The sequence below is a fragment of the Sceloporus occidentalis genome, unplaced genomic scaffold (genome assembly GCF_023333645.1).
Source record: "Sceloporus occidentalis isolate IW3139 unplaced genomic scaffold, rSceOcc1.0.p SCAF_10, whole genome shotgun sequence".
NCBI classification, from domain to species: Eukaryota; Metazoa; Chordata; class Lepidosauria; order Squamata; family Phrynosomatidae; genus Sceloporus; species Sceloporus occidentalis.
In genome coordinates this window covers 25,764,674-25,791,432 of record NW_028316990.1, presented here as the reverse complement: position 1 = coordinate 25,791,432, position 26,759 = coordinate 25,764,674, and the positions used below count along the sequence as shown (strand labels likewise).

The 26,759-nt window shown below is 41.7% G+C and overlaps 1 protein-coding gene across 11 annotated transcripts in view; it reads right to left on the bottom strand.

Annotated features, from left to right (window-relative positions):
- Positions 1-790: 790 nt before the first annotated feature.
- RBFOX1 (RNA binding fox-1 homolog 1) overlaps positions 791-26,759 on the bottom strand; it is a 1,300,148-nt gene continuing 1,274,179 nt past the window's right edge. For 4 of the 11 annotated variants that reach the window (XM_089540299.1, XM_089540304.1, XM_089540308.1 and 1 more), the window contains 2 exons: positions 15,141-15,216; positions 2,875-7,466 (listed from right to left, as the gene is read on the bottom strand). In XM_089540299.1, coding sequence (XP_089396425.1) covers positions 7,344-7,466; positions 15,141-15,216 — 199 coding nt within the window. In that variant the 3' untranslated portion in view covers positions 2,875-7,343. Of the gene's footprint in view, positions 1,831-2,874; positions 7,467-7,488; positions 7,625-15,140; positions 15,217-25,359; positions 25,413-26,759 lie in introns of those variants that run through there. The other 7 variants (XR_016282484.1, XM_089540301.1, XM_089540303.1 and 4 more) reach the window with 7 other exon arrangements.

The following is a 26,759-nucleotide window of genomic DNA, read 5'->3' as shown; positions in this document are numbered from 1 at the left end:
TGATGGCTCCAGAAGGGACCCTCAGGGGCCGGCAAACACCGGGGGAAGAGCCAGAGGCTCCCTCCCTCCTAAAAGGGGGCAGAAGCCCCACCCCTGGAGGGCAGAAGCCCCGGCCCGGCACCCAGCCCCCATCCTGGGGGAAGAAGCCCCGCCTCCGTCACGCGACCTTAAAAAGGTTCGCCATCACTGATCTAGGTCCTCCAGTGCAACTATATGGTCAACTTTAACTAAAAGTTGCACTGAGAGACCTAGAGTGGACACTCTACTAGGCCTTTGTAGCTCCTCCAGTGCAGTTCTATGGTCAGTGTCTGTGGGACGTTGACCACAGAGTTGCCCTGGAGGACCTAGAGATTCCTAGAGAGAATACTCTACTAGGCCTTTGTAGCTCCTCCAGTGCAGTTCTATGGTCAGTGTCTGTCGGACGTTTACCACAGAGTTGCAATGGAGGACCTAGAGATTCCTAGAGAGGTGTCCTCAGATAAAAACATGGTGTTTTTGTTATTTGAGGTCTTTCAATATTTACATGGGTCTTGTTCCCCTAACTCCAGCTAATACGGAGGGACAAGTCTACATCCATAGTTGAATTGAGAATAGTAGTACCTTGAATCTGACTATTAGCACCAACCAGAGTAGTTCCACTGTATTGCCTATTTTACCTATTACGGTTGGGTCAGTTGGTTTACACTGGGGCTAACCAAAAGGATTCCGGCTAATAATAATAATAATGACGACAACAACAACAATAACACATGAAAACAAGCAGTCTGGACACAAATTTATTTACACCGTTTCAGACTAAGCTTTTATTTTAATATTACAAACCATTTTTTTTTGTTCTTTATTCACAAACCACTGTAGTGATATAAACACTAATTTCTAAAGACAGATATACACACTTGTTGTGTTTTAAGATTTGTAACTGTTTTGAAGTCACGATATTCTACATATGGTACTTAATCATTTATTTTAAAATCAGAATTCGTATTATTATCAGTAGCAATTCATATAACTGGAAAGAAAAAGAGAAAAGAAGAAGGAAAAACATTCCCTATATCAGACATACATTTGAATAAAATGAATGACTGGAGTGTCGAAGGAGTTTTCACAAAAATATTACTTTTTTTAAAGCATTTGGCAAAAACCTCAACCATCGGCAGTTATCTCCAAGAATTAAACATCAGATTCTTTTATCGAGGGCCGCATTGAGCGATACAGCCACCGAATTCAACTTTGAATGATACAACAGGAGAACTTTGTGTGCAAACTGATTGTTTGTAAGAAAATAAATATCTTTTAACAGTTAAGTACTATTACTATAATCCTTAAAGTATTTCAGAGTGCATACAGACGTGGATTAATGGAGCAGCCAAGCCACAGTGGGAATATACTCTCTCTCTCTTGTCTGGGACTGAAATAACAGATCCTCTATTAAGAACTGAGCTTAAAACCACTTCTAAAATAGCTGTTGGTGCTGGATTGACCGGTGCATGTGATGACATCCAATATCATTTTCTATTAAAATTGAGTTTACGTCCCCCTCCCCCCAAAGCAACAAATGGCTGCTTAAAATGTAAACACTTAAACTTCAAATGAATAAATGCAGCCATGCTTTTTTTTCTCTCTCCTTCTTCCGGACTGATTAAGATCAGTATTAAAATAGATGTCTGGTAGTAAATGCATAGTAAGTCAAGTTGGTAGAAGCCAAAGTTCCCTCTCTCTCTCCAGGAAAGATCGTTTCGTTTTGGACCATTGCTCATCCATATTTATCAAGATCCACGGCATTCCAATTTTGGGAGAAATCAGAATCCAATTTGGGAGGAATCAGAATCCCTGGAGATGGGTGAAAATATTGTTTGTTTTTTTTGGTATCAGAAGTGGTCAACATCCACACAATTTAAACACGGGAGAAATGAAATGGCCGGATCTGTCCTCACCTATTCCAGTTTGCAAGGTACGTCTGTATGCACCCTTGTTTCTGAACCCCCAAAGCTTAATAATGCTGGATGAACATTTCCCTCCACTTTCCCCCTGGTGTTTAGGATATAAAGTCACATGAGGAATGGCCATTCTGAGCCTGAGCATCTGCAATGAGAGATTTTCTTCCCTATGCCTATAAACTAGCGCATGATCCACTGACCTCAACAGAAGTGAATGAAGAGAACTTCTAAAAGTCCCTGTTTGGAAAACTGGGTTTCTATTATAGAAGCCGGCAAGGGTGACACTCTGCTATTATGGGTATGTGGCTTTTGGACAATAGTAGACAACAACACCCCATCAAGGTTAGTTGCTGCGATATCGGTAGGCGAATGAATTTGCTTAAGTCAGGATTTAGCCCAAATTTCAAAGGCTATCCAAGATGCTGAGATTATTTTTGGGATAAAGCTCATCACTGTGGATAGAACCTTTAAAGTTCAGGCTAAAAGAGAAAGGGAGTAATTGAGTTCCTTTATATTGGAGTAATAGCACCGTTTGATACTACCTTAATTGCCATTGCTCCATTCTACAGAATCCTGGGATGCGTAGTTTTATGAGGCACCAGTACTCTTTAGCAGAGAAGCCTAAAGAGTTTGTAAAACTACAAATCCCAGGGCTCCCTAGGATGGAGCGACATCCGTTAAAGTGGCGTTGAATTGCATTATTTTTACAGTGTCGATGCACCCATCCTGCTATTGACTAACCTGCGATGGGACGTCTGTTCCTAATTATGTATTTCCTAGTACCAAAAATCTTAAGATCAGGCTAACGGGGGACTTTTGACAAACCACGTTCCAAAAAAGAAAGGATCACCACAAACCGTGGCGGCTTATGGTCTGAGGGGATTTTCTTTTTTTTTTGGGGGGGGGGGAGAGAATCATCCTAACATTTTGTAAAGTGATGCACCTCTCACTTACTAGGAAACATATTCTAGCATGCACACACACGTGTGTGTAGGTCCTTCTGGTCACAAAATCCTTTCCTGGATCATGCTGTTTGGCTATGTGGGCTCACTCCTTCCTAAAGAGTGTTAGCATTGTCTGGTCAAATATTTTATGCATAGATAGCTGTCCTTCACCCTGAAATCATGAGGAACGACATAGGGAGCTGGGGATGTTTAGGCTGGAGAAGAGAAGGTTAAGGTGTAATATGATAGCCCTGTTTAAATATTTTAAGGGATGTCATATTGAGGAAGGAGCAAGCTTGTTTTCAACTGCTCCAGAGACTAGGACATGGAACAATGTATGCAAGCTCCAGGAAAAGAGATTCCAGCTCAACATTAGGAGGAACTTCCTGACAGGAAGAACCATTCAACAGTGGAACACACTCCTTCCTCGGAGTGTAGTGGAATCTCCCTCCTTGGAGGTCTTTAAACAGAGGCTGGATGGCCATCTGTCAATGGGTATGCTTTGATTGAAAGTTCCTGCATGGCAGAATGGAGTTGGACTAGATAGCCCTTGTAGTCTCTTCGAACTCCATGATTCTATGATTCTATCAATGGGGAAACTCAATTAGGCTGGAATTGTGTGTTCTTCACTGCAATTCACCCCAATACACTTCTTGGTATGGACTCAGAAGCGGTCCTAGATTTTTTCCCCCTGCATCTTCCTTCCTCCACATTAATACACTGCTTTGGGAGGGCAAGTATGTTTATGTGTCCCTTGTTTCTATAAAGGACTGTGTAATTCATCTGGATGGGCAGGAGGCTGCCTCACATTTCAGCCCAATGTGGGAATGGATGGGAAAAGCTTCTATTCGTACATGACCATTCCTTTCCAAGACTATGGCACTGATCTAAAGAGTGGGTTAAAGCATGACAAAATGTATGAATAAATTATTCATTCCTAGGCTATGGCCATTTTAGTAGCCTATATTTTGCATGGATGTATTTTTTTTTTATCTCTCTGTCTCTCTCTCTCTCTCTTTGTCTGTCTTCCTCTATCCCTTTCTCTCTCTCTCCCTGTCTCTCGCTTTTTCTCTCCCCTTGAGTTGGTTTGGAGAATGATGTAATTATTTAATTAATTAATTAATTCCCCCATCTTTTGATATAAATGCTCCAGAAACCTTGTTTTCAAATCTTGTGAAACTTTATTGATGGTTATCGTTCAACTGATCATAATCGCATGCACATTACGATGACAAAGGCCGTCCACAAACACTTTTTAAAAAGCAGAATTGTTTTATAGCAAGTTGGCAGGTTCACAGCGGTGAATTGATCATTTTTTTAACTAAAGTGCTTGCCTTTTTTTTTCATTTTCTTTTATTTTTTGTCCTTTATGGCACGCACGGTACACATGAGAATATAACTATTTTTTTCTGCTTTGATTTATTTTTAAATACAAAAAAAAAAAAAAAAAACCAAAACAAAACAAGAAGACCCCTGACAAACACCCCAAACTTAGGTTAACTTGTAAACAGGACAACATTATGCACAGACAAACTGCAATTTTTCAGCTGTGCCAGGCACTGCAGCTTTGGCATCAATTCTTCGGTGCCTTGGGAGAGGGACGCATGGATGAGGCCCATCTACACCACAGAATTATAGTGCTCTGATTCCACTTTAACTGTCACGACCACTAGTGATGTATATTTATCTCTTTATTCTTCCCATCTCTGGACCGGGGCAGGAAATTTTCTTCTTCTTCTTCTTCTTCTTCTTCTTCTTCTTCTTCTTCTTCTTCTTCTTCTTCTTCTTCTTCTTGCTCCTCCATGGAAAATGAGACATTTCACCTTGGTGACTCCTCACTGATAACTCCTGACAAATGTCCAGAGAATGGGGGGCCATAAAACATTCAGCTGGCTTTACTTCCCTAACCCTTCTTGCAGTTACTGTAAAAATTTAGGTCAGAAAATTGACCCAAAAAACTCAAGTCGACTTATCTTTGAGTACTGTATAACTCTTATTTATAAGAAGGAACCATCCCCTGGTGAAAAGCAAGAGTATAATCTCTCCTGGAAGCACTGACCCCCCCTCTACTCTCTCATCCATCCAGCCTTAAGAGTAAGCACAAAGAGTTATGTCTGCTGGAATTTTGTAAATCCGTTGACATTGTTTTGCTTTGCTTCATCCTTTAGATCCTTTGCTATATGCCCCTAAGTTTTACCCTCGACTTATTCATGGGTCAAAGCAAAATCCATACTTTTGGCCCCAAAGCTTGCCCTCGACTTGCCCTCGACTCGATAGTTGAATATATACGGTAATGGTGTGAATGATAAAACTCTGTTTGCCGTGTCTACCAAGGAACAATGCCCTGTGTTTATCTTTAGGATGGAAATCCCTCTCTCCCTTCCCTCCAGCAGCCAAGAGGAATAATTCAAATCTCCTTGACTGAGACTTACACAATTCAGATGAATGACCGAGGCACTATTATTCCTATTACTTAAACAAACATATAAACAAACCAAAAAACTCCAACTTCCCGAACACTGAACTTCCCGATACTTCTACCCGATTACTTCCCTTGCAAATGAAGTCTCTGCGCATTCTCACACCTCAGTTGAGTCGGAGCGCATAAATACTTCAGCCGAGCATTGAGAAACCCTTAAATCCCATATATTTAATGAAAAGCAACACGCATTCGGCACATCCCCAATGACCGTACCCCAAGAAACCCTGGAGTTTATAGTTTAGGAAGCCACTGGAGCTCTCTAGCTTAGAGTTCTCCATATTCCTCTCCGAACTTCCAATCACAGGATTCCATCGGATGCAAGTATGGCAGTTTCAGTGGAATCGTAATGCTATAATTTTGTAGTGTGAATGGGCCTCTGATGCAGGCTGATCTTTTGATCCTTTCTTTGTTTTAAATGTTGCCTTGGGTCCAGTGAATTACAAAATAAGATGTCCTTAGTTTGGGAATTGGAGACGGGTCGGGGCAGCAGGGTTTGTAACACCTCGAAAAGTTGCAGTTTGCTTACACAACACGATCATGTTTCAAAAATTACTAAGCCGATGAAAATACCATGATTATCTCTACTGGATGTTTGCAGTTTACTTGTAAAATGCTTATATAAATTTGGTATATGAGTAGCACAGAATTTGATAAAAATGATCATGAGTTTTGGGTTGTTTTTTTTTTTTGCTCTAACAATTGGTCTACTGGGTTTAAAATCTAACGCGGCGGCGTAAGGTGTGTGTAAATTCCTTGAACTGAACAATCCCACTGCACAGATGTAAATTTTATACACTTTTATTTTATTTTATTTTATTTTATTTTATTTTATTTTAACCGGTACAAAGAATTTTAACTTTTTTATTACTTTCTCTCTTTTTTTTTTGGAAAAAAAAGAAAAAAAATAGAAACAGTGCTTTTAATCACCTTTTAATTATTATTATTTTTTATTATTATTTATTTTAATCCTCCCATAATATAAAAGTCTGCAATGATATCAATAATTTATTATACTGGAAGAAATATAAAAAAGAATGCTTGCTCATGATCTAACTAGCAGGTATTTATACTTGGTTATTTATATCTTTCTCACTCTCTTGCTCTCTTTCTTTCTCTCCGCCTTTCTCTCTCTCTCGTTCTGTCGTTCGTTTTTTTTTTTTTGCCTAAAACAACTAGGTACGTTTGGAGCTGAATACGGTTCCGGTGGAATGCATTAAGCGCTGTGCCTTTGGACAGCTTTAAATTAGATCTTATGTACATGTGTCGGTTCAAGCATCCCTCCCTCTACCCTCCCCAGCCTCGAAATTAACAACATAACCTTTGGCTTTGAATAAACAGTGAATCATTTAAGACAGTTGATACATGACTACAGTATATAAGGTGCAGCGGGGTCCCACTTTTTCGATTCAATAGAGTAGCACCCCACTCCCACCTTCTCGGTTTTATTTCCTCTCTCCCTCCCTCGTTCGAAAACTAAAGTAAATGTTTTATGCGCTGGGGGGGATGATGTTGTCACTTACACTCTTACAAAACAAGTGAGGAATCCCAATAGCTTAATTAATATTCAGCATAGATATTTCATTTACATGACATAGCGGTCTTGATTGTGGCTTCCAAAACAGTTTTTTTTTTTCATTTCTAGCAGCTTTCTAGTTCAACCACAACAATGAAAATAATTAATAATAATAATAATAATAATAATAATAATATACCTTCTACAGCCAGCAATCAAACTATGTAACCTTCAGAAATGAAAAGACCCACAATATTAAAATACACAGAACAAAATATCTGAGGTATAAGATAAAAAATGTAGATTTTTTCCTCTTTTTTATTTTTGTTATTTTTTTTAATTTATATATATATTTTTAGAGTTGCTAAAATGATGCACTACTGCATGTATTGCAATACCCAGGCCTCGGAAAGCTTCCTTTTTTCCCCCCACATTGGAAGGGTTTGTTTTTTTAATGGTTTTGTCACTTAGTATGGAGCAAAACGGCTGTATCCCCCTCGGTATATACTAGCCTGCAATGAAGAAAGAACGAGACCGACATCATCAGCATGGCTCCTAGTCTTGGCATCAGTCAAGGGTGCAAAAGCATTCTGAAACAAAGCAATTTGATGGATTGTTTTTTACTTCGGCTTTCTTCACAATCGGATTTGCAACGTTCATTTTTGCTACGACTACTGCCCCGTCTCTCGGTGGCAAGCAAAGTTCAGGACACACCATCGAAACCTCTGCAAACAGGTGCCAATTAGGGCTGTCAACCGATCAAAGAACGTTTAAGCTGATTAATCATCTGCCCAGAAATGGTTGAATGCATCCATTCAGTTCACATACACTTTTATGCTTATTATTTCTTTTTGTTTGTTAAATTGCCCAAACCTCAACCATGATGACTTTTCCATTGGGATCTCCAAAACTCGAGATATTCCATATAGGCTACTTAGGCTGCATCTACGCTGCAGAGTTAATGCAGTTTGACACTGCTTTAACACAATGGTTCTCAACCTTACTAATGCTGTGACCCTTTAATACAGTTCCTTATGTTATGGTGACCCCCAACCATAAAATTGCAGCATCCCAGTTCCTAAGGCTATGGGAAATATGTGTTTTCCAATGGTCTTAGGCGACCCCTATGAAAGGGTTCGTTTGACCTCCAACGGGGTCGCGACCCACAGGTTGAGAACTGCTGCTTTAATGGCTTTGGCTTAATGCTAGGGAATTCTGGGATTTGTAATTTTGTGAGATATTTAGCCTTCTCTGTCAGGGGTTGTCCATATGGGTCAAATGGTCCAGGTTTCCCCTCCCTCACATCATCTAATATAGATGATGCAGGTCAAAACATCTGGGGTAGGATCAAGTCTGATCCTTCCTGTTGCCACTGCCATCAGTTGCCCGGTCACTGATAAATTGACAAAGACCTTTCCCAGGTTGCCTCTGTGATCGATTGCCCAATCACTGACCAAATCATCAGGTCTGATTCCCTGGTTGTCTCTACCATCGGATGCCCAATCACTGACCAATCAAGAATGATCCTTCTTTGTTTGCCTCTGCCATCAGCTAGCCAATCGCTGGCCAATCAATGGTTGTCTCTGCCATTAGGTATGATGAAGGTGGTGATTGAAGACCGAGGAGGTCACTGTTATCTAAATATACGCCATCTATCCCAGTTTGCAGCTAGAGAAGCCCACTTGGTTTGGCTTTGGGGATGCCTTTCAAAATATTTCTCCAGAGCTGTGAAACTTCATCCTCTGCACAATTACAAAAATCACTGCTAAATGCAGACAGTGCACAACGGGTCTCCCAATGTCTTTGCTTATTGTTCCGCTGTGCAAAGGGGGAATGTGCAATGGCTGCATCCTCGATCCCATGGGATCGCGTGCTACACTGAAGGCACTGACAAATAACTGTGAACCATTCACGAATGTACAGTTACCCGTGGAATGATTACAGTTGGGGAACTTCGCCTATGTCATCGTGCACCGAATATGCCCATAGCACAATGGCCAAAAAGGTACAACCACTTGCGTAATGGAACTTACACAGATGCATGACACCAACAGGACTCTGACCAGTGTGTACATTTGAACACTAAGATGCTACATATTACCCAGTGGTCTTGTCTGCACTGGCCAGGATACTCTGGGAGCAACCAGGAGTATCTTTGGCCCAGAGATGCCCCAACCTTCCTGCATTCTGATGTCCCTGGGATGTCCGATGCCACATTACATCACATCACTTTGATCTGAGGTCAGGACAACCCACCCAGCCAGGATCACATGGCTGGGTCCCTTGTGCTGAGCAGTACTCAATCTGTGGGTTGCAACCCTTTTGGGGCTCAAATGATTATTTCACAGGGGTTTCCTAAGACCACCAGAAAACTCTGATGGTCTTAGGAACCAAGACACCACAATTTTATGGTTGGGGGTTACCACAACATGAGGAACTGTATTAAAGGCTATTAGGAAGATTGAGAATCACTGCCTTAGAATGAGTAAGTGGCAATGAATCAGCTGGGGGTCACAGTAGGGCATGTTTCAAAGTTCTGGTGTTGGAACAGAGGGCTCTAGATCTTTCGGAAACATCTGGAGCAAACAGAGAGGGATATTTTAATGCATGTAAACCCCAGTTCTGGTGCTCAATGCATCAGACATCTTCTGGTCTGTTCACACCAGACCTGTTTTTTTTAGCAATGTGTTACCCAGTCTTCTTGCCAAGAGGATCAGAGGAGGACCAGTTTATTTGGCCCATTCAGAGAGAACCCCTGTGCCATTTCATATATTACTGCTGGTGAGGTTTATTGTGAATCGGTGATAAGGGCTTGTAAGGCAAACATGCATACCTAGCATACCTTTTCTCCAAGCAACAAGTGCCCCAGTTGCTCTTAAATCACCAGAGGAAAGGCTACTACAAATTAAATGAATGCTGCAAACCACAGATAGAGGAAAGCCCTTAGCCATGTGTAATTTAGAAGCTTTGGGCAGTGATCCTTGCTATGAGAAAAAGAGGTGATAGAAGTGCAGCTTCTTTTAAGCTGTGAAATGTTGGGGGGGGGGGGGTGTAGATTTTACATGCCAGGTCAAGAAGTTTGCATCTGCCAAGGCTTTGCACTGATTTCGGTTGCTACTGTACTCTGGTTTCAATGACTGTTATTTATGGACAGTCAATGTTATTTCTGGTTGTGTTTATGATATACATACATGTACATGTGCAGCATGCACACACAAACAGACATGCACAGACATGGCGAGAGTGGAATCCAGCATAAAGGGAACATAATCACAATTCCCCAATATAACCCCCCAAGTCCTCTCAAAGTATGCTTTGAAGGGCACCAAGGATCATGTACTGAACTGACAAAGGCTCTGATCTTTTGGCTCTCACACAGAAGCAAAAACAAAAACAAAAAAATCTCACTGTATTCTTTTCAATGGACTGTTTCAATGTGTGAGTCAGAGGTCGCACCTGCACATGTGCAGACGCATAGACAAAAACACTTCCAACACACATCTGCTCTGTGTCTCTCTCTCTCTGGTCCCAGATTTTGCTCTCCTCTCTCACACTTTTTCCCTAGATTCTTCTCCTCTTCCTCAGTTCTGATCTTTTAGCTTGCTGTCTTTTTGCTCTTTTTGCTCTCTTTCTCCTGTCCCACATCTGCAGCCTTGGTTTTCCTTCTCTTTACTATGCAAAGGGATCTTGTAACACCTTTGAGACTTAGGTCCAAACCACACTGCAGAAATAATCCAGTTTGAGACTGGTTTAATTGCCCTTGCTCAATGCTAGGGAATTCTGTGAACTGTAGTTTTGTGAGACATTTAGCCTTCCCTGCCAGAGAGCTCTGGTGCCACAATAAACTACAATTCCCAGGATTCCCTAGCACTGAGCCAGGGTGGTCAAAGCAGTCTCAAACTGGATGATTTCTGCAGTGTGGTTTGGATCTTACTGAAAAGAGTTGGTAGCTTTCGTAGAGTTGAGCCTACTTCTTAAAGATGCCTCAAGACTGCTTTGCAGAGTCTACTAACATCCAGATTTAGGTCATTGGGTCTAATGGATTATGTGGGACCCAAAGCTAACAATAGACTAAAACGGAATAAGTTTCATGTTTCTCATTTAGTTTGGTTGTCTAGCACTACACAGATGGAAGGTAAGTCGGATTTATTTATTTTATGACATACAGAGTTCTTTTCTATTTTATATTACTCCTTTTTTTTTTTTTAAATCATCTCAAGCTCCATGGGCTACAAATTGAACTAAATGCATATTTAATCAACGAGTCGTCTTTTTTGTTTTAAAGAAAGGGAAATGGCAGTTCTCCGCTGGTGTTTACCCTCCAAGGGAGATGTAAGCCAACTTTTCAATCAAGGATAGAAAGACTAATAGCTTCCCTATGTGCTTGAATACTATTCTTTACACTGAGAGAAAGGATCCGTGGGGTGCACATACCCTCCTAAAATCTCTTCATTGCCTTTGGTTAATACCACCATGATTTTGCAAACGCACAAGTCTTCCCAGTGATGGTATATATTAAACACATAGCTGATCATGTATGTTGATTAAATGCAACAACCACCATCCAACGCAAAGATATCTGTACTTAGGTCTTATTGAAATCAACTGATGTCGAAGCACACCTAATTTGTGCCAGGTTTGTCAAGCAGTGTTTCTGAAGGTAGTGCTCAAATAAAGAGTGAAAAAGAAAGTGGGATAATGTTAAATAGCCCCTTGGTATGTATGTATGTCTCAAAAAAAGCTTCAGCCCCTGCAAAATTTGTTTTTGTGCCCAAAAAACTCCATTTGCAGAAGATGAGTTCTGCACAAAACGCAAGGCATTTGAAAAAAAAATTCACATAAAGTTCCCAAATGAGAAAAACAAATTTGTTGAAAAATCACTCATGATTTTGTTCATCGGGGAGAAAAGTGTTGATCATTTTTTTGATTTCACAAACAAGAATGAAATAGGGGAAGATCTGCACGCCTAAATTCCCTAAAATCAGCAGGCAATGAAGAATTTGTGCCTTTAATACCTTTAACTCTCTAAGTTGTTTTCACCACTTGGCATCGCGCTTTCTGAAATCTTTCCCAAGAACGTTGATGAATTTGGCATTCTTTGGGGGGAATATGTGGGATTATCATTGGTCATAAACTGAACGTGGGTCAGCGGTGTGATGCTCGAACTTTGAAGGCAAATGCTATTTTAGCTTGCTTTAATGGAAGCATAGGGGCAGGAAAAAGTGGCTCACAACTGCTTCTGCTGACAGTGGGCCGAGACCCTGCTGACCAGACCCTCTGCTCCCAAGGCGGCCCGCATGCGCACACCATGACTGCATGGCGCGGCATCAAGCTGGGTATTTTTATTTAACTTTTTGAACCTCCCTCCCCACCATCCATGTGAACCATTGCACAAACACACTGCCGGCGACTGCTTGCTCCCAAGATGCCATCGCATTGGATGGCTATTCCCTTTTATTGTGCACACAGTCACACCTGTGAACCTCCACTGGGCAGGGCTTCAGAGCAGAGGTGCATCCAGTAAAACACTGGCAATTCACAATCATGTTCTCGCACATGCCCCCTTCACCCCACATCCCATCTTGGACTGTCTGGTTTGTGTATGTTGTATTTATAGCAATTGGAGGCATCACTCGTTCACTTTTTTTGCATTGCTGCCCTGACCTCCGTACTTTTTAAAATGCGCATCTGTATCGGTGCATTTATATGCAACTTTAGGGTAAGGGTTAGGATGGAGTGCTCATTTGGGACCGGTCTCGCATCAGGGTGTTTAATATGCATGGTTGAAGGTGCACACTTTCTAAGCTAGAGCTGTTTATTTCTGCTTAATTTTAGTCCCCCCCCCAAAAAATAGCAAAATTTCAAGCACTTCGGGGGCATGTGTCATCTAAATGCCATGCCCCCAAAGTGGCCTCGAATCCCTTCCTTTGGCCTGTTTGACCCCATAGCTTCCAAGTCAAGGGAAGTGATAGTCTCACTATATTCTGTGCTGGTCATACACCATATGGAGAACTGTATTCAGTTCTGGATGCTTCATTTCATGAAGGATATGGACACATTGGAGCAAATTCAGAAAAGGCCAAGGATGATAAGGATTATGGCGAACCAAATATGTGAGGAAAGGTTGAAGAAGCTGGACAGGTTCAGCTTGGTGAAGAGAAGGCTGAGGGTGACATGAGTGAGCTCTTTAAATATGTCAAGGGCTGTTCCAGAGAGGAGGACACAGGCCTGTTCTTTGCCACCCTAGAAGGTAGGACCAGGTCTAATGCTTTGAAATGACTGGAGAGTAGACTTTGATTGAACATTAGAAGGAATGTCTTGAGGGTAAGAGCACTTTGGCAATGGAATCAATTGCCTAGAGAAGTGGCATGGTCACCTTCTATGAATGTTTTCAGAAAGAGGCTGGACAGCTACCTGCTGGGGATGCTTTACCTCGAGATGGACTTGATGGTCCATGAGGCCCCTTCCAACTTGATGATACCATCATTCTATGACTCTATTGTTAACATGGATGTTTATCACACTATACTTTTAAAGTGCTACTATTCCACTTTGACTCCTCTAGCTGCCTCCTGTTGCATTCTGGGATTGGCAGTTTTAAGGAGGGGTATTTAGAATCTGAGAATTCTAAATACCCCTCCTTAAAACTGCCAATCCCAGAATGCAACAGGAGGCAGCTAGAGGAGCCAAAGTGGAATAGTAGCACTTTAAGAGTATAGTGTGATAAACATCATGGTTTTGATGGCATTTAATGTTGCTTATGGGCATTTTTGAATGTGAAATGGCTGGAGGTTCCATGATAACAAATGGCACACAAATATGATGATGATAGATAGATAGATAGATAGATAGATAGATAGATACCAAGCTGATTCACTTGTGGAAATGGGAAGATGCATATGGAACACCTTCCTCTATTGACATGAATAAGGAGATGATCAAGGAGGATATATGAGATATCTGACATGCCACACTGGTTCAGATTCCCGAAAAGGGATTGATAAACGGCACTTTTTATTTTATGAAAAATATATATAAGACCACTTCAGATAAACTGAGTAAAATCAATGGAGTCTAAACTAGTTGTGACTTACAAGTGCTATGCATCTTAACGGACCTGGATTTAGCCCTATATTCTTGAGTAGACTACATGTTTCAGAACAACAGAAGCTTTCTGTGGTCAGCCTTTAAGCCAAGCAGAGTTTTAGAGGGACCAAAGCTGCTGCCATACTGCAGAAATAAAGCAATCTGCCACTACTTTAACCTCCATGGCTTGACGCTATGGAAATCTGGGATTTGTCATTTGGTGGGGCACCAGAGCTCTCTGATAGGGAAGGCTAAATATCTCACATTCCAGAAGTCCACAGCTTTGGGCCATTGCCGTTAAAGCACTGCCAAGCTGCTTTATTTCTGCAATGTGGCAGCAGTCTAACTTCTACCTGTTTAACTGAATTTGTTGCAGTTCTTCTTAAGGGTAATTTTTTGCTTCATTGCACCCATTATATTGACTACAAGAGAGAAATGCCGATCCATTCATGCCTCCTGGATCGTGATTTCCCTATTGGACAAAAAGCCCATCCATACAATTTGTTTGTGGGATTTTGATGGATGAATTTCAGATTCCCATCCACCATTATTTATATAGATCAGAAATCTAGATACTTGGTTTCCAAGGAAGAGGATTAGCCAGCCAGTTCCTCTTCCCCTCTTTTTTTGTTTTCTTCATACAGAAATAATTTTAAATATTAACTATAATAAAGGCAGGGAAAAATAGCAGGGATTTGGCCTGACTAATAGCAGAGGCCAGGCAATCTGGATTTCAGCTCTGTATTATAAGCAGTGGTGTGACTTGAACCTTGGGGCAATGTAAATTCAAGGCAAAATAATAAGGGGGGGGGGGGAGAAAAGAAAAAGAATGGACATTACTGTGAATGCATTTCATTTAGTGATGGATTTAATTATCAAAATGACTAATTATTCCATTAGGGTAAGTGCTCATCTAGGTGATACTTGTGCATATATATATATATATATATATATATATATATATATCATGCATTACATTTGCCAAGAAATTAAGACATTTATCAAGTTTACCAGGAAGGATTAATGTGGCATTTTAGCTGCCGTTAGCATAAGAGACAAATTCAATTAAGGGAAAGTGAGAAGATGTCAACCATGCTAAGAACGGGGGAAAGGCGGGGAAGGAAAGCATGGAAAGGGGGGAGATTGGGGTGGATAGGGAGAAAGGAGTGGGCACTTACCATGGCACCAACGCCGTAGGTGGTTGCTGGAGCAAGTGTGTGGTGGTAGGGGTCTGCAGTATAAAGTCGTCCGTAACTAAAAAGAAAGCAGAGCCAGGGATTAATAAATTAATAACAGATTAATAATGCACGCACAAGCCCACACTAAACAGCGGTGGCGGTGGAACCACCAGAGGTTAAAAACAGAAAGGAACTGCAAAATGAATGCAATCAAACATTCCACTCGATCCAATTATATTGGAAATGAACTGACTCAGCACTTTAGGGGAAGCAATATCCCCTGGGAAAATGTGTTCCGTCTGCAAAGGAAAATGATGAGGGGGACACAAAATGTATAATTAGCTCGAGGAAAGTTGTACCAGCCGGCCAAGACGCATGGCTCCTGAATGGCGGGGTTGGTAATGTTCTCTGACATCTTCCCCTAAGGGCAATCGGACGCTACCGGTGGTCCTGGGTCAATATTGATAGGTGCTCCCCAAATGCATGTTAGAAAAAGGAGCATCTAACACATGGGTTGTTATTCTTAACCAAGGCTGTGCCAGCACTGCTGAAATAATCCAGGCACATATTACTTTAACTGTTGTGGCTCAATGCTATGGGATTCTGGAACATGTTGTGGCACCAGAGGTCTCTGATAGAGATGGCTACAAGTCTCACAAAATGACAGCCCCCAGAATTCAACAGGATTTAGAAACGGCAGTTAAAGTGGTGTCGGCTTGGTTTATTTCTTCAGTGTGTCTAGGAAAAGTATCTATGAAGGTTGGCTCAGTACAGGCCAGTGCTTTGCGCTGGCCTGGGGCTGAAATTGGGGTTCTGTAGTGCTGGGCGTCTGCATGCATCCAGCCCTACTATTGGTGCACAGGTGGCATGATTACATGTGCCTGTCCATACAGGTCGTGCAACAATGATGTCCATGTGCTGTGGCCTCCATCCAGGGTTTTAACCTATATATTTCTCCCAATATATAATGTGTGTGTGTGTGTGTGTGTGTGTGTGTGTGTGTGTGTGTATGTGTATATATATATATATGGCACTTGGCTACAAAGATATACCATTGAAATACAAATTCAGAACTGTCCATGCCATAGTAATGTGAAGCTAGACAGTGCAGAAACCTGATAGGAGGAAAATCAACTCATTTGAAATGTGGTGTCGGAGGGAGGTTCAGTGTGTAGATGTCATGGACTGCCAAAAATGGATCCTAGAGCAAATCAAGCCTGAATTTTCATAAGAAGCAAAAATGACTAAACTGAAGCTCTAATACTTTGGCCATATCATGGGACAACATAGCTCACTGGAAAAGGCGATAAAGCTTGGAAAAGTGGAAGGCAGGCGGAAAAGAGGAAGGCCACATTTGGTGGATTGAGTCCATCATGGAAACCATTGAGTTTGTAGGACCTGGGCAGGGCTTCTGATGACAGAGTGTCTTGGAGGCCTCTCATTCATGGGGTCACCATAAGTCAAAATTGATCGGACAGCATAAAAAAAAATGCCCTGATGTCTTTCTGCCTAGTGATTTCCCACCATCCAAGGATGGGGCTCAGAGGTGAGGAAACACACAGTATAATGCCATCAGGGGACAGAGTACAATGTACTTGCTAAAAGGGGACAATGGGAACTCACCCCTTAGGTGCCAATCAATCAATCATTTATTTATTAGGCAGCTGGCTCGTATTTCTTGTCTCATAAAATTGTGGGAACACAGAGTGGCAAGAGAAGATATCCCGTTCTTTTATTATGTGTTCATTTATGTGATGCATTTCCATAGCGCTCAAGGTGACTTTAAGCAAGGCATTTAAATTAACGTGTCTCCAGGTCATCCCAGTGAAAATAGGACTTAGTGAGATTTCTTTTCTAAAGGATTCTGGATGAAATGTACGTCGATCCTCAGCAGAGGAAGCATACGTTCTGAGCAAAGGAGGCTTACCCTGGACGGCGGCTCACCTGCTCAAAATATGAGCCAACAATTCTCCTTGGACAGCTTTATCTTGTTTATGTTTCAGACAATGGACAGTTTTACAAAACAGAAGATGGACAGGTTAAGCTGCAAGGACACTCTGCCCTAGAAATGTAAATCTTCACTAATTTCCACTTTGCAGATTGGAGTGCAAAATATTTTCCCCTGCTAGGCAAAAGTATGAGAGGGCTTCTGCATTTTTTAATGCTTTCTCTGCCCCATCCCTTATTGCAGGAGAGCCAATACTGTTTGAGCATTGAACTTCCACTTGGTTATAAAATCCATTGCATGACCTTGGGCAAATCACATTCTCTCTGTTAGATTCTGGTTGAAATATGCTAAAACTATGCTAAGCAAATTTAACAAAAATGCAACAAAAGTATATACACACTAAGGTTGATGCATGCTCTTCCTTGAGGTCCCAGTTCTGATTGACACTTGGCTGTAATTCTAGGCCTCCCCAAAATTATTGTTTAATATTGAAAAATCACATGTATCACTATTATAAATAATGGATGATGGCAAAACGTCAAGAATAAACTCTTCTAGAACATGGCCACATAGCCAGAAAAACCCACAAAAAGCAATGGATCAGCTGATGGGTTCCGGCATCCCCTTGGAGCAAAAGGTAGAATTTGGCCTCTAAATATTAGTTTCTAGCCAGACTATCCCAGGGAAAACAGACCTGGTCCTCCTCATGGCTGGATAAGAGGTCCCTTGGTCTGGAGTGTGGACTCCATCAAGTGTGAAGGCTCTGATCAGCAAAGTTATATAGGGCAGGACCAAGGAATCTGAACTATACAGGTGTGTACCCTCTCCCAACCCAATAGCAATGAGTACAACATGAAAAGATTGCCAAAAGGAAAGTTTACTCCTCAATTGGTGTCCCAACTTGAACGCCCCTGGACAGCTGATCACATTTGGTAATGATGCTGATAAGGGCTTCCTGAGCCTTTGCTACCAAAGCCTTGCTTTCCTGGATGCCCCATCCATTGGAAGAGAGAGACATATAAGTTTATTGCATAGGACTTGGGGAACAGGAACGGAGCAGAATGGAAGGGAATGGAACGCAATGGGGGGGGGGAAACGTATGTTATCGCACGGGAGAATGCTGCCGATGATCAAGATCGGCTGCTGTGGAATGGTTGGGGAATGGATTAGGGACTCCCGGTGGCATTGGTGGCGTTCTCCCGTGCGATAACATACATCCCCCCATTTCCATTCCATTACATTCCCTTCCATTCCGCTCTGTTCCCATTCCTCAAGTCCCATGTGATAAATTTATGAGTTTGAGGTCCAATCTGCACTGCAGAATTAATGCAATTTGACACCACTTTCACTGCCATGGCTCAACACTAAGGAATCCTAGGATTTGTAGCTTGTTGTGGCACCCGAGCTCTCTGACAGAGAAGGTGAAATAGCTCACCAAACTACAAGCTGGTATACAACAACCGAATGGCCAGTGCAATTGAGGGGGAACTTAATTTGAATTTGGTTTTGTTTGTTTTAGGGAATTACCATCATCTATTTCTCCACGTTCCGCGTGGAAAGAACGTTAACAAATTGAAAGCTGGAGAGACCAACTGTTTGAATTTCCTGTCCCGACCGAAATTAGATGTTTTGCCTGAAATGCCACAACCCTGTTCTAATTTCACTTTTCACACTCGGGTTTTGACAGCGGTGGAGTTCCTCCACTCAGTTGAATGGAGTAAATTATGTCAACAAGGATCTCTTTTTGTGTATTCATCACTCTGTATTAGGTTGAAATTGCAAGTTGGATTGGCTTTGGGCTTTTGAAAAGACCATATCCTGCTTTGTGCAGCGGAAGGTCAAGTTCGCGTAGAAACAGAGAAGTTAGAATACAGAGGAAGACTTTTCCAAAGGACCAACACATCGATATTATCTGTGAATATGCATCAATTTTTATTCCAGATGATGAATAGACTTTTTTTTCTCTCCTCAGGGTGACCTCTACCTTCAGAATATGATGATTTTATTATGATTAATAAATTTCATTTCCACAGAGGAAAAGGAACAGTGTCAGCTTAAACTGAAAGCATGCAGGCTCCCTTCTTTTTAAATGCTAATTTTTTAAAACACGCCTTTACATGACATGAAAATTGAGAAGCTCAAAAGGTTAGCCCTCTGGATGCAGATACCACTCTCAAAGGGATGACAGAACAGGCTATATTGTTAGCTTGGAAACCAGTAAACCGGGACAATCCGTGCTTCAGTACGCTGGCTATTGGATTTCTTTTCTCATCATGTTTTCCCTTCAATGCGCTCCTGAATTGTTGCTATTTGTATGGTTTCTCTTTGCAGACTAAAAAGACATCTGCACAAACACGGATTTCACTGCTGTTATGAGGAAGAAAGCGAGAGAGAGAGAGGACAGAGGTGGAAAGGAGAGAAATATGAGGAAACTATTTTACTGTACTGAGTGTCAATGTTGAGCTTCTCCCTGCCAAAACCAGACCATGCTTCCCAAACACAGCAATTATGAAGGGAAAAAAGTGGAACTGGGCCTTGATCCAAGTGTCCAGACTTGGATTCATCTAGATCAGTGGCTCTGGGACATTATTCTTGTGGCCCCTGAAGCCTCTCACTAGTCTTCCCAAGATCCCAAAACCTCACATGTTCCCAAACAACTTCCCTATCCATCTTGTGGTTGGCCTACAGTCAATCACCATTTTGTTAATCCAGACTTAAAACCATCTACCAGAATTGCCCTTTTTGTCAGTTCCATGGGAAAGCAATCAAATTCTTTGTACTTTCTATGGGAATGTTAAGTATCCCTTGAGGGCACTGAATAGGAGATATAAATCCATCTCACACACGGTCACTTTGTGCATACAGCTGCCACCTACCAGAGCTCTGTCCAACTATCCAGAGCTTCCTCTTCAGATGCTGTCTGAACAACACCCTGCTTTCTGTGCATTCTTCTATAGGATTAGTAAATACCACCCTCTCTATAACCATAAGCCTCCGCTATTTCCATATCTCCATTTTGGTTAATAATAATTAATAATTTGTTTTATTTATATACGGCTATTCCAAAGATCATAGTGGTGAACAGCAAGTAAGCTAATTAGCAAGTAAGCTAATTTGCCCCCAACAGTCTGGGTACTCATTTTAGCGACCTCGGAAGGATGCAAGCCTGAGTCGAGCTTGGGCCCTTTTGCTGGTCTTGAACTCGCAACCTTGTGGTTTCGAGTGAATGGCTGCAGTACAGGCATTTAACCACCATGTATGGTGTCTCATACTGAATTATTACTGTGTGTTTGCATGCTCTCTTGCATATCTATAAATAAATCTTCTTTATGCGCCTCCCGCATTTCTTAATCACCAAACTTTATTCACCTCCCACAGTTAGTACTGGTATATACAAGTGAAAAGATCCCTTAGGTTACCCAAATTTTGCAGGCCTCCTCTGAGTTGAACAATTCCCTCAACGTTTAAGGAGACACTGAAACAGTTGGTGGGGACCCTAAGTTCTCCCCATGTTTTGGGGTGACAATGCAGAATGGTACCACATGTGCAACTCTTGACCTCAATCTAGATGTGCAATGTGCAATGGGAAATTATTTTGCATAAAATACTAACAGGATTCTAGTGTGTACTCTGTTTCTGCAATCCCTGAAAGTTTATCAAATCCTCTGATGGGGTGAACTATATTACCTTGGTGAACTGCAAGTTGTGTGAGCCCATTGAAGGTAGGTCTTACATACGCATAAGCAACATTCAACCATTTGTCTCCGAGTAAACATTCTTTTGCTTGTCATACACCTGGAAAACTGCTTAATCCTTGGATTACTCATACCATCGGCTGCGTTTTCTACATGCAGAGGCGCCCACCCGTCCTTGAGCGGGTGACACAAACAGAGATAATTCATTATTATTTTGTTCTTGCCCGGCTTTGTTATCAACCAAGGATTGGTGAGCAAGCCCCTCCATTTACAAATTGCAGAACCCAAGCTTGCCATAATCTTGTCAAGTTGTCACGTTTGACTAACCATGTGAATTGACCTAGAACTGTGAAGTGCGAGAAAGGCAAGCTGTCAAAGAGATAATGACAAAGATGCCAGGAAGGGTTGCCAGTGTTTCTCGCAGCGGGTGAGAGCAGGATTAATCAAACTCCCAACTATGCAAGAAGAGAGGATAATCCAAATGTTTACTGGGTTGGAACTGCTGGTCCCATAATTGCACCTCTTACCCTAACAGCTAACCTGCTGTGGTTTTTAAAAAAGCCAAGTCAGTTCCCATGTAAGCTGTACGCCACTATTTCTTGCCATGCTAACAGGATCGTGAAAGTGCTGCGTTGGCTCAAAATATTAGGGACCCAAAATGGCATGACTTGGGGTGCATCTACATTGTAGAATTAATACACTTTGATACTACTTTAAATGTTGTAGCTCCATCATATGGACATCTAAGATTTGTAGCTTTACAAGGTCTATAGCTTTCTCTGCTAAAGATTACTGGTGACCTGTCAAACTACAAATCCCAGGACTCTGTAAGATGGAGCCATGGTAGTTAAAGTGGAGTCAAACTGCATTATTTCTACAATGTAGATGCACCCTTTGACAGCGCCACACTTCAGAATTAATGCAGTGGGCCACTGCTTTAACTGTCATCCCTCTCTGTTTCCCACACCACATCCCAAGACTCCTTCATATGGTTATCTACTCCCCTTGGTTTTATACAACAGCTTTCCTTCTGCCTTTGTCCATAATGACCATTGTTAAACCTGCATTTGCCACCTCATCTCCATACCCTACAAATATGTGAATTTGAATTGACAAGTGAAGTCGATGGCATTCATGGCCAGCATCCACAGTTTTTTTGTGGGTTTTTCGGGCTATGTGGCCATGTTCTAGAAGAGTTTATTCCTGACGTTTTGCTGGCATCTGTGGTTGGTATCTTCAGAGAATGCTGGCATGGAAGAGAGTGATATATATATACTGTGTGACTCCAGGTTGGGAGGAGTAAGCAGACACAATCTTCTTTGCATATCCTCCCATCCTGAGGCCTTGACATTCAACAACAGAACAATACACAGATTAATGTGTAAATTATTCTACCCAACCTGGAGTAACACAATATATATATCACTCTCTGAAGATGCCAGCATTCTCTGAAAATGCCAGCCACAGATGCTGGTGAAACATAAGGAATACACTTTTCTAGAACATGCCCACATAGTCTGAAAAACCCACAAAAAACAATGGATGTCAGGTGTGAAAGCCTTTAACTTCATAACTATGAATTGGCATCGTCACACATAAAAGGCTTATATAGGTCTGCATCTGTATTCTCCACCCAACCATGCACCTAAGGCTCTCAAATCTACAAAAGCTCATGCTACCAACTTCTTTCTTGCCATTAGTCTCAAAGGTGCGACAAGATCCCCTTGCGTACTGATTTTCCACACTAACACAACTATGTCTTTGAATAGGATTTAGGTCCGCAAGGGGCTGTATGCATATTACATGTCATCTGTTATCTGTGAAAACATATAATTAATGAAGTCAGAAAATAACTGGATTACTCAGATGTAATATTCTTTTGAAAACATTAAAGAAATATTTTAAAGATAAGTACTTATCAAACCATTGGACACTTGTAGGGTGAGTAAGGGGGTCAGAATACTCCACACCATTTCTGCATGCAAACTCCCAAGACATCACAGTATAAAAGGTTCTGGTACTAAACACCACTTAAAGAGGAGAGCATTCCCCCCCAAAGAAAGGGATGCATGATTAAATACTGGCCTTGCAAAGTGCATGTGTGTTATGTGTGCATCACGTAAAAGCAAAAGAAGCTCCACTTTGCTACAGATTTTATTTATTGATTGGATTTATATCCCTCTTTCTCCCAAAATGGGATTCAGAACCATTGCTTTCCCCCATATGTATAGGAAACATATCCAGGGTGGCTGTGTCGGCAGTGTAGCAAAGTACAATGACGTCCCAAATCCACAAAGTAATGATAGCTTGATCGGGCCAATCAAAATACACAAAACACATGTTCCAAGCTTTTGAAGCTCTACTGGTTTCTTTAAGGCAAAGACGTTAAAAGGTGTACAGGACAATCAGTCTTAAACCTTCTTTAGTCATATGCAGAAATTTAACTGAGTGCAAAATTCTCAACATGTTTGCAAAGAAGCAAACCCTCTGGTTTCAATGAGACTTACTCCCAGGCAGGTTGGGCTATACTTTTGTCCCTCCATATTCGCTAGGGTTAGAGGCACAAGACCCCTGTGAATATGGAAAAACAGCAAATAACAAAAACAGCATATTTTGACCTGAGAGGACACCTCTCTAGGAATCTCTAGGTCCCATGACCATAGAACTGCACTGGAGGAGTTATGAATGCCTAGCAGAGTATTCTCTTTAGGAATCTCTAGGTCTTTCAGTGCAACTTTTAGTTAAAACGTTGACTATAGAGTTGCACCAGAGGACCTAGACATTCCTAGAAATAACATATTAATCAAATCAAATCAGCAAATATCAAATCTGCAAATATGGAGAGATGAGTGTACTTTCCAATTGCCCAAGCCCTGGAAGACTAGCCATTGAGCTTGTCACCAATTCTAAATGCCATTCATAGACTCTCAGACCTGGCAGTCCTCTTAGATATGAAACTGATCTGCAGACATATGTCAAACACAATGACTAGGGATCCTATACTCAGTGTCAAATAGAGCAGACCCACTGAATTGGTGAAATTTACATACATGTTGATCCGCCATTCAAGAATAGACTCAATGCGTCTATTCCAGTTGAATCTAACAAAGATGACATAAAGCCATTTTCTTCTTTATCTAACACAGTGGTTCTTCACCTTTGGTTCTCCAGATGTTTTAAACTTCAGCTCTCAGAATTCATGACCATTGACCACGCTAGCTGGGGCTTCTGGGATATGAAGTCCAAAACATCTGGAGGACCAAGGAACCACTGCTTTAGCCCATTCAGCATGAACGCACATGGAGAAATGTCCCACACGGGTGAGTGGGTTTGTGCATTTGTTTCACAAGAAGATGACAGATGGAAATTTTGCAATCAGCACATTCACTCAAAGCATAGACCCTAAAGCTATTTTTATAGCCATCCAAATGCTGCATACTGTTGTATGGGTTTTTGGAAGTTACCATAGCTTCTACTGTGTGACTGAATTGTCCCAATGTTTGAGCACATTTCAGGTTTTTTACCTTCTAGGGTGGGCACATTGTGGCCTGTGGACCCACAGGGCTGTTTTGTGGCCCTTCAGCCCCACAGGGGTCAATATTTTCCAAAGCATGCCCCCCAGGCATCCTCTAGTGTTCACAGGGACAACCGTTGCCACGTTTTATCCTACCTGGGCCATTTTAAGAATAGGAGAGGCCTTTCCTATTGTAGAGAAAGCCTCAACTGAACCTAAAATGGCAGAAAGCGGCTCGAAAAATGTGGCAAATTTGGGGCAAAAACTTGATTTTTCGCAAGGGGATACAACTTGGGGTATGGTCTCTTGAATGCTAATGCAACCCCCTAGCTTCTAACAGTTGACCAACCCTATATGAAAGGGAATCTAAGGCCATTGGCATTAGGATGTAATGTACAAAAAATATACTGTCAGAAAGAATCATGCAAATGGAGATATTGGTAGATATAGGGAGCAACTGCAGGAGCAATGAAAACTACATTGGTTAACAACTGCATCACTAAAAAAACCTGTGTAAAAGATCCCACTGATTACAATTGAGCTAATTCTTTTTCAGAATTGTGCCTAATGGGTTTTCAATCCTATTCCCAATCCTCCGTCCCTCCCTCCCTCCCTCCCTCCCTCCCTCCCTCATTCCTTCTTCCGTACGTCCGCCCCTCCCTCCCTCCCTCCTTCCTTCCTTCCTTCCTTCCTTCCTTCCTTCCTTCCTTCCTTCCTCCTTCTCTCTCTCCTTCCCTCCTTCTTTCTTCCCTCCGTCCCTCTGTCTGCCCTCCCTCCCTCCCTCCCTCCCTTCTCCACTGCAGCAGTATTTTTAAAAGAAACTTCAGAACAACGGCTACTTTCCAAGATCATGTAAACGTGAAACAAAACATCAACGTCAGCAGAATACCCTAATGTGTTCCCTGCACCAAAGCCTAGAGGCTTTGAGCTACAACCGAGTGAAACTATTCCAAAGATTTATCTTATGGGCTTTACTAGGCTTTCTCTCGTGATTAACTGCGGCATGTGTAAAAGGATATTGAGACTCAGATGGATGCATCAAGAAGTATCAATGATTGTTACCTGCAGAGGTGTTACAAGAAATTTCATCTGTTGCAACGAAGACGAATTGATTTCTGCAAGAGAAGATAAAATTCACAATACTGCTTGCTGACTGGGAAATGTGCTAGCTGCCGATTGAATTTATGTTTACGGATGGGTTAAGGGGGGGAAGTGCTTAATTTTAATGAATGTAGAGAAGAGGCAGGTTGGCACATCCGGTTTAACTCGAGAGTTTCTAAGGATCACAAAGCAGACATGCTGGGATCCTTTCTATGACAACATGGTGATACTGGAGTATGGGCTGGGTACAAACTCTGACACTGGAAAGGACTAGCTTTGGGTAACCAAACATCTCATGCTAAATTATTCTGGAGAAGTTTCCCTTTTTGAAAATGGAGCTGCATCAGCTGAAGGAGGGAATGCCATGCTGTTTTAAAAGGCACCCCTTTTAAATAAGCAAAGAGGGAGAGAAAATAACCAAGTAAAAGCTCAAAGAGTATAACCTTGGGAGGATATTTAGAGTTTCTAAGCTGCTGCAAACATGAACATCCCCCCCCCCCGCATTTCCAAAGCATTAATGGCACAATATATTCTAATATGGCATAATTTCAGCACTGACATAAATTAGTCACAGTATATCAACAGAACGGATATAAAACCTCCTCATCTTGCCAGATTTTTTTGTTCTACGCTCTACGAAAAACGAGAGGGGGGTTGCAATGAGCTAAAAAGCATTTTAACAGTTTGGAACAGAACAAATCATCATCATCGTTTGATATTTTATTTTTTTTGAAAATGCAACAACACACGCGCACATCCATTCTGGCGGATCATGCCTCATTTACTCATGCAATTGTTCTGACGGAAGGCTAGCGGGAGTAAAAGTGTGTAAATCAAGGCACAGACAACGCACCATGCATGACAGCTTGGGAGGAACGCACAAGCACTGTCGAAATGAACAGCGGCCGCCCAGCACCACCAGCAGCAGCAACAGCAGCTCAAAGGAAACAGTCCTGTTAATGGCACAAGATGGGTCCCAAACCATTGCGACACAGAAGCTAGTCTCATGCTCCAAAAAAAGGAACCAAAACGGCGGGCAAGGAGTGGTTTGTGAATGCCTGTCCCTGTGATCCCCAATCCGGTTAAGCCAAAGCCCTCCCATTTTAAGACTACTGTATATACTCATGTATAAGTCTAGAAATTTCAGTCAAAAAATCTGACCCCGAAAAGCTGGATCGACTTATCCACGAGTCAGTTTAAGCACTGTATTTTAACTCTGAGTAGAGTGGGAAAAAGGTAAGAGCATAGTCCATCCTAGGAGGAACCAAAAGAAGCACCAACCCCATCTACTCTTTCTAACATGATGCTCTTCTAGCCTTTTTGAATGCTTGGGTGGGAAAATGGCAGCAGCGGCACTTCTT